The 13,207-nt window shown below is 56.0% G+C and overlaps 1 protein-coding gene across 1 annotated transcript in view; it reads right to left on the bottom strand.

Moving 5' to 3' along the window:
* Positions 1-10,933: 10,933 nt before the first annotated feature.
* The window catches only part of ZNF185 (zinc finger protein 185 with LIM domain), a 38,673-nt gene continuing 36,399 nt past the window's right edge, over positions 10,934-13,207 (bottom strand). The window contains exons 20-21 of the mRNA XM_023725023.1: positions 11,981-12,083; positions 10,934-11,058 (exon numbers count right to left, since the gene is read on the bottom strand). Of these exons, the coding sequence (XP_023580791.1) occupies positions 10,960-11,058; positions 11,981-12,083 (202 nt within the window). The 3' untranslated portion in view covers positions 10,934-10,959. The remainder of the gene's footprint in view (positions 11,059-11,980; positions 12,084-13,207) is intronic.

Raw genomic sequence — 13,207 nt, 5'->3', positions numbered from 1 at the left:
ACACCTTCCCACCCCCATGCCTGTCGCCCCCTACATCCACACTCTACACCCCTAACCTCCTCACATCTGCCCCCACCCTGCCCCCATATCCCCCTCACACCCGTACCCACCACCCCGTATCCCGGTCGCCCCCCCACACTCACATCCCACATCCCCAAACTCCTCACACCCCACCCCACCCTGCCCCCAGTCTCCCACACCTTCTCATCCCCACGCCGCTCCCCACGATCTCACACCCCCACCCGGAGCGGGAGCACACCCCACGGATGGAAGTGGGCCGCGGCCAGGAGAGAGGCCGAGAGCCCCTTCTTCCTGCAGACGGAGGTGCAAAACAAGCCCCCCATAGTGCCCGGCGGCCCCGCACGGCAGGGAACCCCGGGGTGAGGGGGCGATAGTAGTCCCTGCAGCTGGGTGGCCGCCCTGTTCCCCCCGTGTCACCCAGGCCATCCGAGCCGCACCTTACCCGTGGAGAAGCGTCTGGAGCAAGGCACTCCAAGCGCGGTATCCACGCGTCTGTTCTGGCGCGGGTGGGTTAAAAAGGTACCCCCCCCCCCCACTCCGCTGCACACGGCCCACTTGCGGCTGCGCACTGGGGGTCCCGCCCTGGGGTCCCCTGCCCCGCCCAGACCCCCCCGGCCGCGTGCACTCCCGCCCGAAGCCTCCAGCCCGCCACGTGCCGCCGGCCCAGCAGCCCTTGCAGGGCAGGTTACACATGGCTCTGCCTCATTGGACGGGAGCTGTGGAGTGACAGTCATCCTCTCCCCTCCTCATTTGCATATTCCAAGCAGCCTGAGTTGGCCCGTGTGCAAAGGACAGGCCGGGGTGCGGGGCTTCGTTCCTACTGACTTTTGATTGGTCGTGTTTCCTGGGGGACAGCCGAGCATACGGCTGCATCCTGTGTGTCACGAAGACGTGACAATTGTCGGGGCTCCCCACAGAGCCAGACAAACAACGAGCAAACCACTCCACTCTCCCGCCCGGCTCCTGATTGCAGGGCCACGTGGTACCCATCTGCTGCCCTTTCCCCCAGGGAGGCCAGGAGCGTTAGCCTGGCATCGAGGGCCAAGGCACTGTCCAGAAAAGGGCGGCTGTAAGGCGACACCCACCCCCCATCTTGATAAAAATGCAGCTTCAGAGTCAGGAGTTCAGAGCAGGGCTGAGATTCTGCGTTTCTCAAAAGCTCGGTGACCGCCATGCGGTAGATTCCAGACCACCCTTGGAGCATCTAGGCTCGGAAACCCCTTACTGCTTTCCAAGGTCCGAAGTGGTGGGGCTTTGGTCGCGTAATCGATTTAGTTTGCTTTATTTGGGAAACGAGAACAGGCTTTTCTAGAATTTGTTTTTAAAATATGAAAAGTAAACAATTTTAAATTAAAGGTCACAGAGCAAGATCTTTGCAGATGTCACCTTAAACCAAAACTAAACCCACTGCCGTGGAGTCGATTCCCACTCATAGCAACCCTATAAGACAGAACAGAACTGCCCCATAGGGTTTCCTAGGCTGTAAATCTTTTTACGGAAGCAGACTGCCACATCTTTCTACTGCAGAATGCTGGCGGGTTCAAACTGCTGACCTTTTGGTTAGCAGCCAAGTGCTCTAACTACTGTGCCACCAGGGCTCCTTGATCCCCTTTAGTTGCAGATATTTCCTGTGCCTGGGAATGGGAACACGGACCATAGTAAAACCACCCACTAAGAGGCTGTTCAATCAATCCTCTCATGAGAAGCAAAAACTGCTGCATGGAGCTGTCATGAAAGCGCAGGCCCCAGCTGAGACATTTTACCTGAGGGCACTCACAACCCAGCCTCCTGTGGCTCCTTGAAGTCGCTGTCCAGCTGCCTAGACAAAGGGTGACACCTTGGACAGAGGTGTTCTGGCTCACACCCACCTCTTGGCTACCGAGCACTGTACCTGCTGCACCTGGACTTACTTCATTCTGCGTTTCACTGGTAGGATGAATTCATTACTAGGCCTTCCTTTAAAAAAAGTGAGGGATCCTTAATATATATTAAAATATGCCCATCTTGAGTGTAGTCTGACGGATCCTGACAAATGCCTTCATCCTTACACCTATCACCCCAGCTAAGTTTCAGAATGTTCCCATCCCCCCCAAAAGAGTGTATGATTCCATTTATATAAAACTCTAAAAAATGCAAACTATTCTCTGATGACAAAGCAGATTAGTGGTTGCGGGGAGGGGGAGGGGCAGGTGGGAGAGATTACAAAGGAGCACGAGGAACGTGATGGGGGTGATGGTTTCACGGGTGTGTACATGTGTCGAAACTGATCACATTGTCCGCTTGCAATGTATGCACTTTGTTGCGTGTTGATTCTACCCCGATAAAGCTGTTAAGAACCTGACCGTGTGAACAGTATTCACTGAAAATGGCCTTGAATCTGGGGGCTCACAGGAAGCAGCATCTCATAGCCAGGGGCCACTCTAGAGCAGAGACCCACAAATGCCCGAGCAGAGAGCAGGTGCAGAAGGCATCACGGGAGGAGGAAGCCGTGCCAATGGCAGCGCGGAGAGTGCAGCGTGCAGGAGGGGTTCCCAGGCAGAGGCCCTTCTGCAGAGGGCGTTCCAAAGCAGGCAGTGTGCCCGGGCAGCAGGCAGGGCAGAGCCAGCGTTCCGAGGCCAGTCAGCTGGAGAGGAATTGTGCAGACGGCCCTGGGCAACAGGCCTGGCACACACGGTGCTCCCTGGGTGAAGGCACTGGGCAAAAGGCAATCAAAAACAGCTGCATTAAACATACAGTTACCACCGAGTAACTAGGGGGCACCGAGTTTCTGTTTGGGGCCATGGAAAGGTTGGAAATGGATAGCGGTGGTGGCTGCACCACATCCTGGGTGAAGCGGCAGCCCCCGGGCAGCCCCTAGGTCCCTGGTGATGCAAACGGTGAATGCGTTCGACTGCTAACCAAAAGTTTGGAGGTTCAAGTCCACCCAGAGGTGCCTTGGAAGAAAGGCCTGGCAATCTACTTCTGAAAAAATCAGCCATTGCAACCCTATGGAGCACAGTTCTACTCTGACACACACGGGGTCGCCATGAGTCGATCACTGTGACCTGTTAGTGTAGTTGAGTCCGTTACTTTTCCTCAGTGGGGGGCCCACAGTCCTGCCCCCACCCCGGTACTGGTGAGCGGGCAGGGATGAGCAGGGATCTCCCCGCAGTGCCCAGCTCCCCAGCGCCAGCCCAAGTCTGTGCCGGGCCTGAGACGCAAGTCCCCGTTCTAGCCACCCCTTTGTCCCTTGAAGACCGTGTCCCGTCCCTTTATTGCCGCCACGCGGTGTGCCCGGCAGTGGCTCCAGCGCCGTGGGCGCCCTCCTGCCCCAGAAACAGCTGCCGGGGACCACGGACGGGCGGATGGAGCGGGTGGGCCTGTGCTGCCTCGCGGAGCCCTTCGGGGAAAAGACTGCCTAGCGTTGGCTGATGGGCGAGACGAGAACGGGGGAGCTCTGTCCTTCTCGGTCCCTAGCCTGCCTTCTCTCGTGCCCAAACCTAACTTATTGGATTCTCTGTTTATATCTGTCCTGATGGCCGCGTGAGCCTCCTGCCAGTGGGGGAGGCCGGGCGGAGCAGCAGCCTCCCACCCGGTGCCAAGCCGCAGCCCCCGGCGCCGCCCGCCGCCAGCCTACACTGCCAGCCGCCCGCCCGCCCGCCTGCCCGCCGTGGCTCTGGCTGCCAGGAGCGCGGGCGCCAGCGTCCCCAGCTCAGTGCCAAAGAGGGGTCTGCCGGGGGCACCGTCTGTGCTGAGCCGGCCCTTGCCGGAAGAGGGGGACCCCACCGCCGTGTGCCTTTCCTGGCCCCTCCGCCCTCGGGCCGGGAGCCTCCCGGGGTTCCCTCAGTAAAAACCCACCGTGGAAACTGCAGTCTGGCCTCCCCGCCTGGGACTGCTGAGTACTGGAGGGAGGGAAGGGCAGCGGGGTGCCTCTGGGGAAAGAAAGGGGGAGTTGGGGAGGGGGTGGGACTCACCCCCAAGGCTCTCCGGGGAGAGAACGGTCCCTCCCCTGCCCTACCGCCCAGAGACACAGGCGGTGTGGTCTTGGCCCAGGACTCCCCAACGGCAGGAGGCTCTTGGGTTGCACGAGGCAAGGGCAGGTGGATTCGGCAACAACATTTCACAAAAATGTGGCCTGAGCACAGGTAGGAGGGAGGCTGGGAGGAGGGGAGCAGGGCCGGGCCCCTGTGGAGGACAGAGTCTGGCCCAGCCGGCCAGGGAGGCCAGGGAGGGAAGGCTGTCTCAGCTGAGACCTGAAGGCGGGGAGGGAGCTGTTCTAGCACTTCTGGAAGAGGGAGCAGCTTGTACAAAGGCCCAGGGGTGCCAGGTGCAGGGGGAGGGAGGGCTGGGACCCGCGGGCCTCGTAGGCCTCAAGGCAGCGCGAGCCGCCAAGGGGTTTTCAGCGTGACGGAAGACAGCGTTGGCTTTATGCTTAATGCAGGTTGCGGCTGCTGTGTAGAGGGCTGTCTGGAGGGAGCGGACAGCAACCTCTTCACCCTTGTGCGGTGCTGGTGGGAATGGAAAATGGGCAGCCGCTGTGGAAAATAGTGTGGCGGTTCCTCAAAGGTTAAACAGAGAGAGTTACCGGGCACTGACCCAGCCATTCCGCTCCTGGCTGTAGACCCAAAGACCTGAAGGCAGGGACTCAGACAGGGACTTGTCCCCCAGCGTCCATAGCAGCAGTATTCACGATAGACAAAAGGTGGAAAGAACCTAAATGCCCATCCACAGATGGTGGATAAACAAAATGTGGTCCATCCGTACATCCCACGGGATATTATGCGGTATGAAAGAGAAATGAGTCCCCACACGTCACAACGTGGGTGGAGCGTGAAAATGTTACCTGGAGGGAGAAAAGTCAACACAAAAGGGCACGTACGGTATGCTCTCACTGAGACGGAAAGCTCAGCAGAAGTCTGGAATATGCAGGGATCAGCGTTCCTTTGTGGTTACCGGGCCAGGGGGTCGGCACTCGGGGGGCACCGAGTTTCTGCTTGAAAAGGTTGGAAATGGGTAGCGGTGGTGGCTGCGCGGCACAGTGACGGTGCGAAATGCCAGTGAACCGTGCACTGAAATGGTGAGCTTTGTCACGTGACTGTCCCCTCCGTGAATGCAGAGAGCAGTGAGCGAGGACCCTGCCTGCAGCAGCTGACATCTACCAGTGACAGTGGTGACGGCGGGGAGGGGGCAGGTGCAACAGGGTAGAAGGAAGTCCACAGGACCGGACCGATGGGCAGGCTCTGGGGAGAGGGGAAGGAGAGAGCGTCAAGGTGGCCCCTGGGCTTGGCTGACTGAGCGGGTGGGCACAGTGCCCTTGGCTGAGAGAGGGAGCGCCGGAGGAGGAGGAGGACGGCTCTGGGAGAAGGTGAGGCGGGTGAGTGAGGCCAGGCGGCCTCCACGAGACAATGAGGAGGCACTGGGAGCCCTGGGGGAGCCCTCTAGCCTGGAGGTGCTCTGAGGGGACATGGGCCGGCAGAGTCAAGGTGGTGGGTGAAGCAGTGGTGTAGACGGCCTGGGGTGGAGGCCCGCGGCCTCTCACTGGGCGAACGGGGGATTGTTGTTGTTGCCATCAGCTGCCGTCGAGTCGGTTCCGACTCATGGTGACCCTGTGCGCAACAGAAGGAAACACTGCCTGGTCTTTGGTCATCTTCCCAGTCGTCGGTTGGCTCGTGAGTCCATTGTGGTGGCCACTGTGTCTGTTAAGTGCCTTCCAACCTACTGTATCAGACAATGTTCTGTCGTAATCCACAGGGTTTCACTGACTAATTTTTGGAAGCAGATCGCCAGGCCTTTCTTCATCATCTTAGTCTGCAAGCTCTGCTGAAACTTATCCACCATGGATGACCCTGCTGGTATTTGAAATACTAGTGACATAGCTTCCAGCATCACAGCAACACCTAAGCCACCACAGAACGACAGACTGGCAGACATGGGTGGGGGGGGTGGTATATGATGGACACTGAATCAATGCTTGCTGAGTGATTGACAGACAGACATTTACTACAGGGGAGTGACAAGCTGAAAGTGTGCAGAAGACCTCCAGGGACAGGAGTCACGGGCCTCCTCCGTTCATGGTCAGAGACGCTGAAACAAGGGCATTTGAAGGCTAAGAGTCCTGCAGAGGGCACTTGCAAGCAGAGGACACTGATCAGGACAGCTCCTAAGAGAAAGCTTTGTGTGAGGGACTCACCAGCAGGGGCCGTGGCACGAAGGTGACCGAGCAGCCCTGTGAGTACCACGTTCCCCAGCAGAGGCAGAGGGCCGGGTGCAAGAGACGTGCACAACCAGATGGCCCCCACAAGCAGGGTGTTTCCAGGCAGAGCACAGTGTGCAGTGGGCCTTATGGGTGACGAGCAACATGGAGCAGCTTTCAGAGGTAGGCACTTCTCCAGCAGAAGGCCCTGTCCATGCGGAGCACATTCTAAGCAAAGCAAAAACCAAACCCACACCCATGGCTGTCGAATCGATTCCAACTCATGGCTATATTAGAGGACAGGGTAGACCTGCCCCACGGGGTTTCCAAGGCTGTATAATCTGCACGGAAGCAGACCGCCACATCTTTCTCCTGCAGAGCGGCTTGTGGGTTCAAACTGCTGACCTTTCGTTTAGCAGCCCAGTGCTTAACTACTGCGCCACCAGGGCTCCTCCTAAGCAAAACACAAGGCCATAAAAGCAGCCCCGGTACATTTACAGGGAATGAAATCCTACCAAGTGTGTTCTCTGACCACAATGGACTGTACTCGTGTGTCAGACCAGAACTGTCCGCCATAGGGTTTTCTTTTTTTTTAATTCATTTAATTTGTCGTTGTTGTTGAGAATATACACAGCAGGACATATGCCAATTGAACCGTTTCTACATGTACAATTCAGTGACATTGATTACATCCCCACCCTCCTTTTCTAAGCTGTTCTTCCCCTAAGTTTCCTATCTAATCTTTCAAGTGCTATTGTCACTTTGATGCCATATAGTGCTTAACAGAACATAATGCTCAATAGATATTTTCTTGCTAGAGTATGCTAAGTGACTTTTAAAAAGGACACTACCCTATTTTTCCTTTAGGTCTTTATGCCACGCACTGTCACCAACTGAGAGTCCCCGGAAGAGCCAGTTAGAAGCTACTGCTGCAGTGATCGATTGTGCAGGCAGCGAAACCTCCCCCACCCTCTCCCGGTTGTGCCCTTTGGAGCCAACTTGGTGCCCACGTTTGGGGTGAGAAAGTAGCTAGATGGACTCAGCTACTGAACACCGGAGCCCGAGGTCGCTGCTCAGTGGTGGAGGGAGCTCTCTGAGTGCCATGTCTTCTATCTCTGGCCTTCTTGGTCACCCTTTTTGTCCCTGGGTTTGATGCCTGCAGATTGCATTTTCAGATACAAGACTCAGAAGCACAGCTCAGTTGACAGGCAGAATGAAAGTTCAACAGGGTACTGACAGCCTAGGGTACTGAGCCCTCATGACGCGGGCTTGGGGATTGGTACACCCCAGGGGGGTTGGGTTCCAGTGGGGGCACCTCTGAGGAGGGCCTTTGAGAGACGTGTATTCAGAATTACTGTCCAGGCTGAGTTGAAGGGACCAGAGTGTGAGCTGGGAGAAGAGGGGAACATGAGAAGTCATCTATTTTAGGGGCTGGCCATCGAGTCCATTCCGACTCATAGCGACCCTACAGGACAGAGTAGAACTGCCCTGTAGGGTTTCCAAGGAGCGCCTGGTGGATTCAAACTGCCGACCTTTGGGTTAGCAGTCATAGCTCACCGTGGTTCTTAACCACTGTGCTACAGCGGGTGACAAAGGGAAGCAGATTTCCCCTCAGCTGGGCTGTCCACGGACAGGATGGGCTCATGAGGGCCTGAGCTCCTGGTCACCGGAAGGAGGTCCTGACGGGGAGGATGGACCTGAGAGAATAAAACAGTCCTCGTTAAGATGTTAGGAGCCTAAAACGTAGATGAGAGGTTCCCGGGGCCGGGGGAGGGGGAGTTATCGCATAGTGGTAATGGTTGCACATTAGGAACGTAATGACTGTCACTGAGTTGTACACTTGTGTAAATGACAAATCGTTTGTTTCTCTCTCGATTTAATACTTCTTAGAGTGTTTGTTTGCTTTTGTTGACAATGGTTTCCGGGAACAGGAGAAGAAACCACACAGCCCAATACCCCAAACTATTACACTTAAACAATGAAACCTTAACACTGACTCGTAATACCATTTATTATCATCGTGTACATTAAGGTGGGTTAAGTTGAAGTCTGATTAGAAACACCAGGCAACGAGAAGGAAGGAAAAACGTAATGCACCCAGCCCGCTTCCTGACGTCTGCAGAATTCCGGGCCTTTGGAGACACGAGCAAGTCTGTTTGGGATCAAAATCAACTTTGAAGTGTAAGCTTTCTCTCAATGTCCTGTGTGCTGGTTCTAACACCTCCCTAAAGGCGGGGCGGCCAGCCTCTCTTGGGTCTCCGTGTCTTGGAGTCCATCAGCTGGGCGTGCGCTGAGACTCGGGCTGGCACCTCCCCACCCAAAGGAGCGCCTTCCCAATCCTTCCCTCACGTATTCCGCGCGAGTGGGCTGGCACTTCCTACGTGCCAAGTCCCATGCTGGGGGCTAGACGCGCAGAAGGCCAGGCCACGTTCAGTGTCGGTGTGGGGAGCGTTTACTATCTTTTTCCTCCATAGTCAGTGTGATGTACATCTACACAGATAAACGTAATGTCCCCCTCTGCCCACTCAGGAGGAGGAACAAGCCCAGAAGCCACTGTGCACTGGGCTTGGAAACTGGAGAGACGAAGGGGCCTTTTGCAATGTAATCAATAGAGGAGGACCTCATTTTCCATCAGAAAACCTCTAAGCTTGCTCCTCCTCGAGAGCGTTTACAAAGCCATGCTGGGCCCACTGGCAGCCAGTCCAGTCCCTCTGCTCAGATGGCCAGCCCCTGGGAGACTCCTCTTTGGGGAGGGCTGTGAGTCAAATCCACTCCCAGCATGTGAAGTGGCGGGGTGGGGGGGAGGATTCTGGCCCTTGTAGCACCTCAGGGGTATTCCAGGAGGCCCTGGGAGGAGGAGGAGGGCCACGTCACCCCTTCCTCTCTCTGTAGGCGTATTCCTGGGTGAGGGCCAAGGAGGGCGGTGTTGCCTGGTGGGACTTAGGTCACCTCCACACAGTACCTGGCACACCCTCGGCATGAGATCAACGCTCAGTGCTATGGTAACCAGTACTGGAGAGATGTGGGCTCTGGAGAGAGGCAGTGATGGCTCTGCACAGGGCAACGCAGTGCCCACCTCTCTGTGCCTCATCTGTAAAATGGGACCACACTACCCTCTTCATGGGACAGCTACAGGGATTTCTGCCATCATTCTGTGAAAATGCCTGCTATGGAGTCAGGTCTCAAGAGATGTGAGTTGCTTTTCTCCCTTCTTAATCCTACTAGGGTCTCTACACCCTAAATCCTACTTCAGGGCATTTCTGTGTGAAGCTTAGGGATCAGAAATGGGGGGCAAAGGCATTCCTCAGCCATCAAGAGTCCCACAGACGCCTGCCTTTGGTCAGGAACCTCCTAAGGCCACATCCTGGAGAGCTGCGATCTGATGGTGTGTACTCCCAGTGCAGGCCCACACCCCTGCTCGGACAACTCACACAGAGAACAGTACGTGGCAGGGTGGAGGCATTGAAACCTGCTACTTCCAAAGTGGATGGCGAATGGACAAGCTAAGTATTATCTCTGCATTTTGCCCCAGGGACCGCCAGCAGCCTTCTGCTTGGCCCCTCCAAAGCCTCAGGCGAATCTTTCTGTTCTCATGTCCCTGAGGTCCACTCAGAGCTGTGGACCAGAATGCCACAGGCACTCAGTCGCTCAGCGGTTGCCCACGCCTAATTATCAGGCCACCTCAACTCATTAGGAAGCAAGATGGGGCTCTTGTTCGATCCTCCTGACGGAGCCTAAAATAAGATCATGAATGTGAAGTGCTTTATAAACTACCGAGAGCTACACGCGCAATGAACTATCATAGGATCATCGAGATACAATACTGGACGTGAGCGAATTCAGCTTGCAGAGAGCAAAAGCGTAACGCAATCAAACGGGGAGAGGGGAGGCGCAGGGCAGCTGGGGGCAGCCAGACTTGTCCGGAAGTCCTCAGTGTCTTCTCAGCCTGCAGGCGCAAAAGAAACCACAAGGAAATATGACATAGGAAGGAACGACGCATTCAACCCCATGAGCAATGTGAGGCCCCGGGCGGTCAGGGGCCGTGGCCCAGCTCCGTGTGTCTTCCAGAGAGAAGGCGCAACAGGCAGGGACCTGGTGGAGAGCCTGGGTGCCACCTGTTCCAGTCACCTTCAAGGGAGATATTCTGCTCTGTGCTTCGGGCTGAGAAGCTGCTGAAGTGGAGGGGCTGCAAAGTTCCAGAAAGGTAGCATACTGTGGGGACTGGGCCCCATGCAATGCTTTTAGCATGCAGCTCTGGCTTCAGGTCAGCCCCAGAAAGACAGCACCATCTCTGCCATCCCTGCCAGCTTCTGCCCCACAGCTGCATCTTGTTTTCCTGAACTCCTTGGCTGCCGAGGACAGATCTGGAGCTATGGCCTGGGGTGAGGTCTGATTCTGCCATGAATGAGCTATATGACTTCCCAAGCCCCTTCCCTTTCTGTCTTTACTTGTTTGTTTCAAAATGGGGCTAACCACACACACCCAACTGGCATCCCAGGGCAGTGGGGAGGCTTGGCTGAGGGGCTGGGTGGAAGGAGCGTCCTGTGAGGAAGAGACAGCGGCCCCTAAACCTTGGAAGTGTCCCCAGGGAGGGTCTCTATCCAGAACACCTGAGACCTCAAAGTATCATAGGGCCTAGGGACACAGGGACTCCGACCTCCACGCACAAAGGCTACACCCCACGTTAGATTCAGGAAGAGACCAGGCAGATTTCTTCCCCCAAATGTGTTTTGTGGCTGCTTGATCTTTGGGGTGCCGGCACCCACCTAGAAAAGCTTCTCGTAGCATTTCCCACAGTGGACGGTGTCCTGGTGAATGAAGATCTGATCCAGGAGGTCACCCATTGGTTTAGTGCAAATCCCACACTGGAAAAGAAAGCAACAGTCGCAGATACTGGACACTAAGCTAGAGAGCAACACACCGAGCCAAGGCTCCTCCGTGATAGCACGACTTCCAAATGAACAAACGTGTCACAGCCTGGACTTCAAAGCAGAAACAAAACCCAAACCTCAGAAACACACACACACAAAATCCTAAGCTGTGTAGCCTGGGCAAGTTACTGACGCTTGGAGTCCCTGTTGGTCATCTCTAAAATGGGCGTGCTAGCAGGCCCGCCTTCTCCAGGTTGCTCAGAGAATTCGGTGAAGTGGCCCCTGTGGAGCACCCAGCCAGGGGCCAGGCATGCAGTGAGCGCTCAGGAAGAGCCAGCTGTCACTGCTGTTGTAAGAGGGGCTGGGGACCATTAACGGTGACAGTTAAGGTCCAATGAAAGGTCCAAGCTGGGCAGCCGGTGGGGGCTATGGGGACTAGGAACAGCAAGACAGGGAAGGGTACCCTAGCAGGACAGCCCCTCCACCCTCCTGTCACTCTCGAAGCTGCCTCTCCTGTGAATGCCTAATGAATGACCACAGCCAGCTATCTGCAGCGGTAGCCCCCTTCTGCTACAGGCCAGGCTAGGACACAGGTACCTTGAATGTGACCTTGCTTGGGAATAGGGTCTTTGAAAATGTTATCAGTAGGTTAACATGACGTCCTCATCCCACCTGACTGGTGTCCTTATAAGAGAGAAGACACACAGAGAGATGACAGCCGTGTGAAGATACATCTACAAGGCAAGGAACACCTGGGCTACCAGAAGCTGAGAGAGACTGTGGCCCTGGCGACACCGTGACTCAGGACTTCTGGCCTCTGGAACTGTGAGACGATAAGTTTCTGTTCTTTAAAGCTCCCCCATTTGTGGTATTTGGTACAGCAGCATTAGAAAACCAAGACGCGCCTCTTCCTCACCTTAAAGCAATATTCGTGGCAGCAGATGCCAAGATGTTCCAGAGTGATCTTTGGACAGTCTCGAATCTCACAGTTGCAGTATGTACAGAGCCTTTCAGTTGTTCTAGAAGATGAAAAACAAGATCCCAGTAGTTAGGTTGGCATAGAGACCTCTGGGGTGACCCACCAGGCTGCCATCTTTCTCTGGGGTGTGTGACCTGTAGCAGCTTCCCCAGAGCACAGTCCTGGGCAGGTGGGGCCTCAGCCTGCTGGAGACCCTCACATTATTTCCAGAAACCAATCATGTCTCTTCAGCCTCCTCTATGACCCAGCAAGCCACGTGTGTGTGAGCACCCTGAGGTGGTTCTTATTCCAGGCAGCTTGCCTCTCCCTGTCCTTCTCCAGGAGGCCTGTCAGTCCCACCTGGATCCCAGTCCTGATAACCCTCTCTTCAGGCTCTGCCCCCAGCCCCACACTCCTGGGCCCCCCTGCCATTAGTCTGGTCAGGATCTCTGAGAACTCCCACAGTCGGTGTGGCTGCAGGGCCTGCTCAGCTCTGATGGTGATATTCTAGATCCTGGACTCCCGCCTTTGCACCTGAGCCTCCCCATCTGCCCACCTCCATCCTACGGGCCCAAGTGAGGGGGCTTTCCTCCAGAGATCTGTGTCTGTGGCTGTCAACCCAGAACTACTTCAGCCCCCTTCAAGGGCCCCCCTGTCCCACTGCTGGCCCAGGCCTCAGTCTCTTTGACAGCAGCATGCTAAGGACATGTAGTCTCGGCCCAGGCTGCTCCTCCCCATTCCCAGGCCCAGCTTACGGTTATTCCGTGTGTGTGTGTTTGCACAGGCATGTACGTGAGTGACTGGTCTTGTCCTTGGAGAGTCCCCTGACTTCCTGCAAGCCCAGCAGTTCATCAAAAATGTTTCATTCGGGATGGAGTGCTTCTGCAGTTGGGCGGGAGTGGCAGGGGGAGGCACCCAGGGAGTCTGGTCTGCCGTCCTTTGGAGAATGGGTGCCTCATTCCATCTGCTCCTCTAGAATGGCTAATTCTCAGGCCCCGCCCACCCACCTTTCTCTGTGTGATATAACTCCCCGAGTGACCCATGGCTGCTCAGGGCCCACCTGGCCCTCTACCTGGCTGCCCTTGCGAGCCGGGGGGGATTCCTGGCATCGAACTCTCTCACTTCCTTCCTTTCTCCCCCTCAACTGACCCTTGGCCTGCTAGTAGCCACCACAGGACTTCTGTC

Source organism: Trichechus manatus, unplaced genomic scaffold, assembly GCF_000243295.1.
Source record: "Trichechus manatus latirostris isolate Lorelei unplaced genomic scaffold, TriManLat1.0 scaffold00279, whole genome shotgun sequence".
Classification (NCBI taxonomy): Eukaryota; Metazoa; Chordata; class Mammalia; order Sirenia; family Trichechidae; genus Trichechus; species Trichechus manatus.
This window is presented reverse-complemented; position numbering and strand designations above follow the sequence as displayed.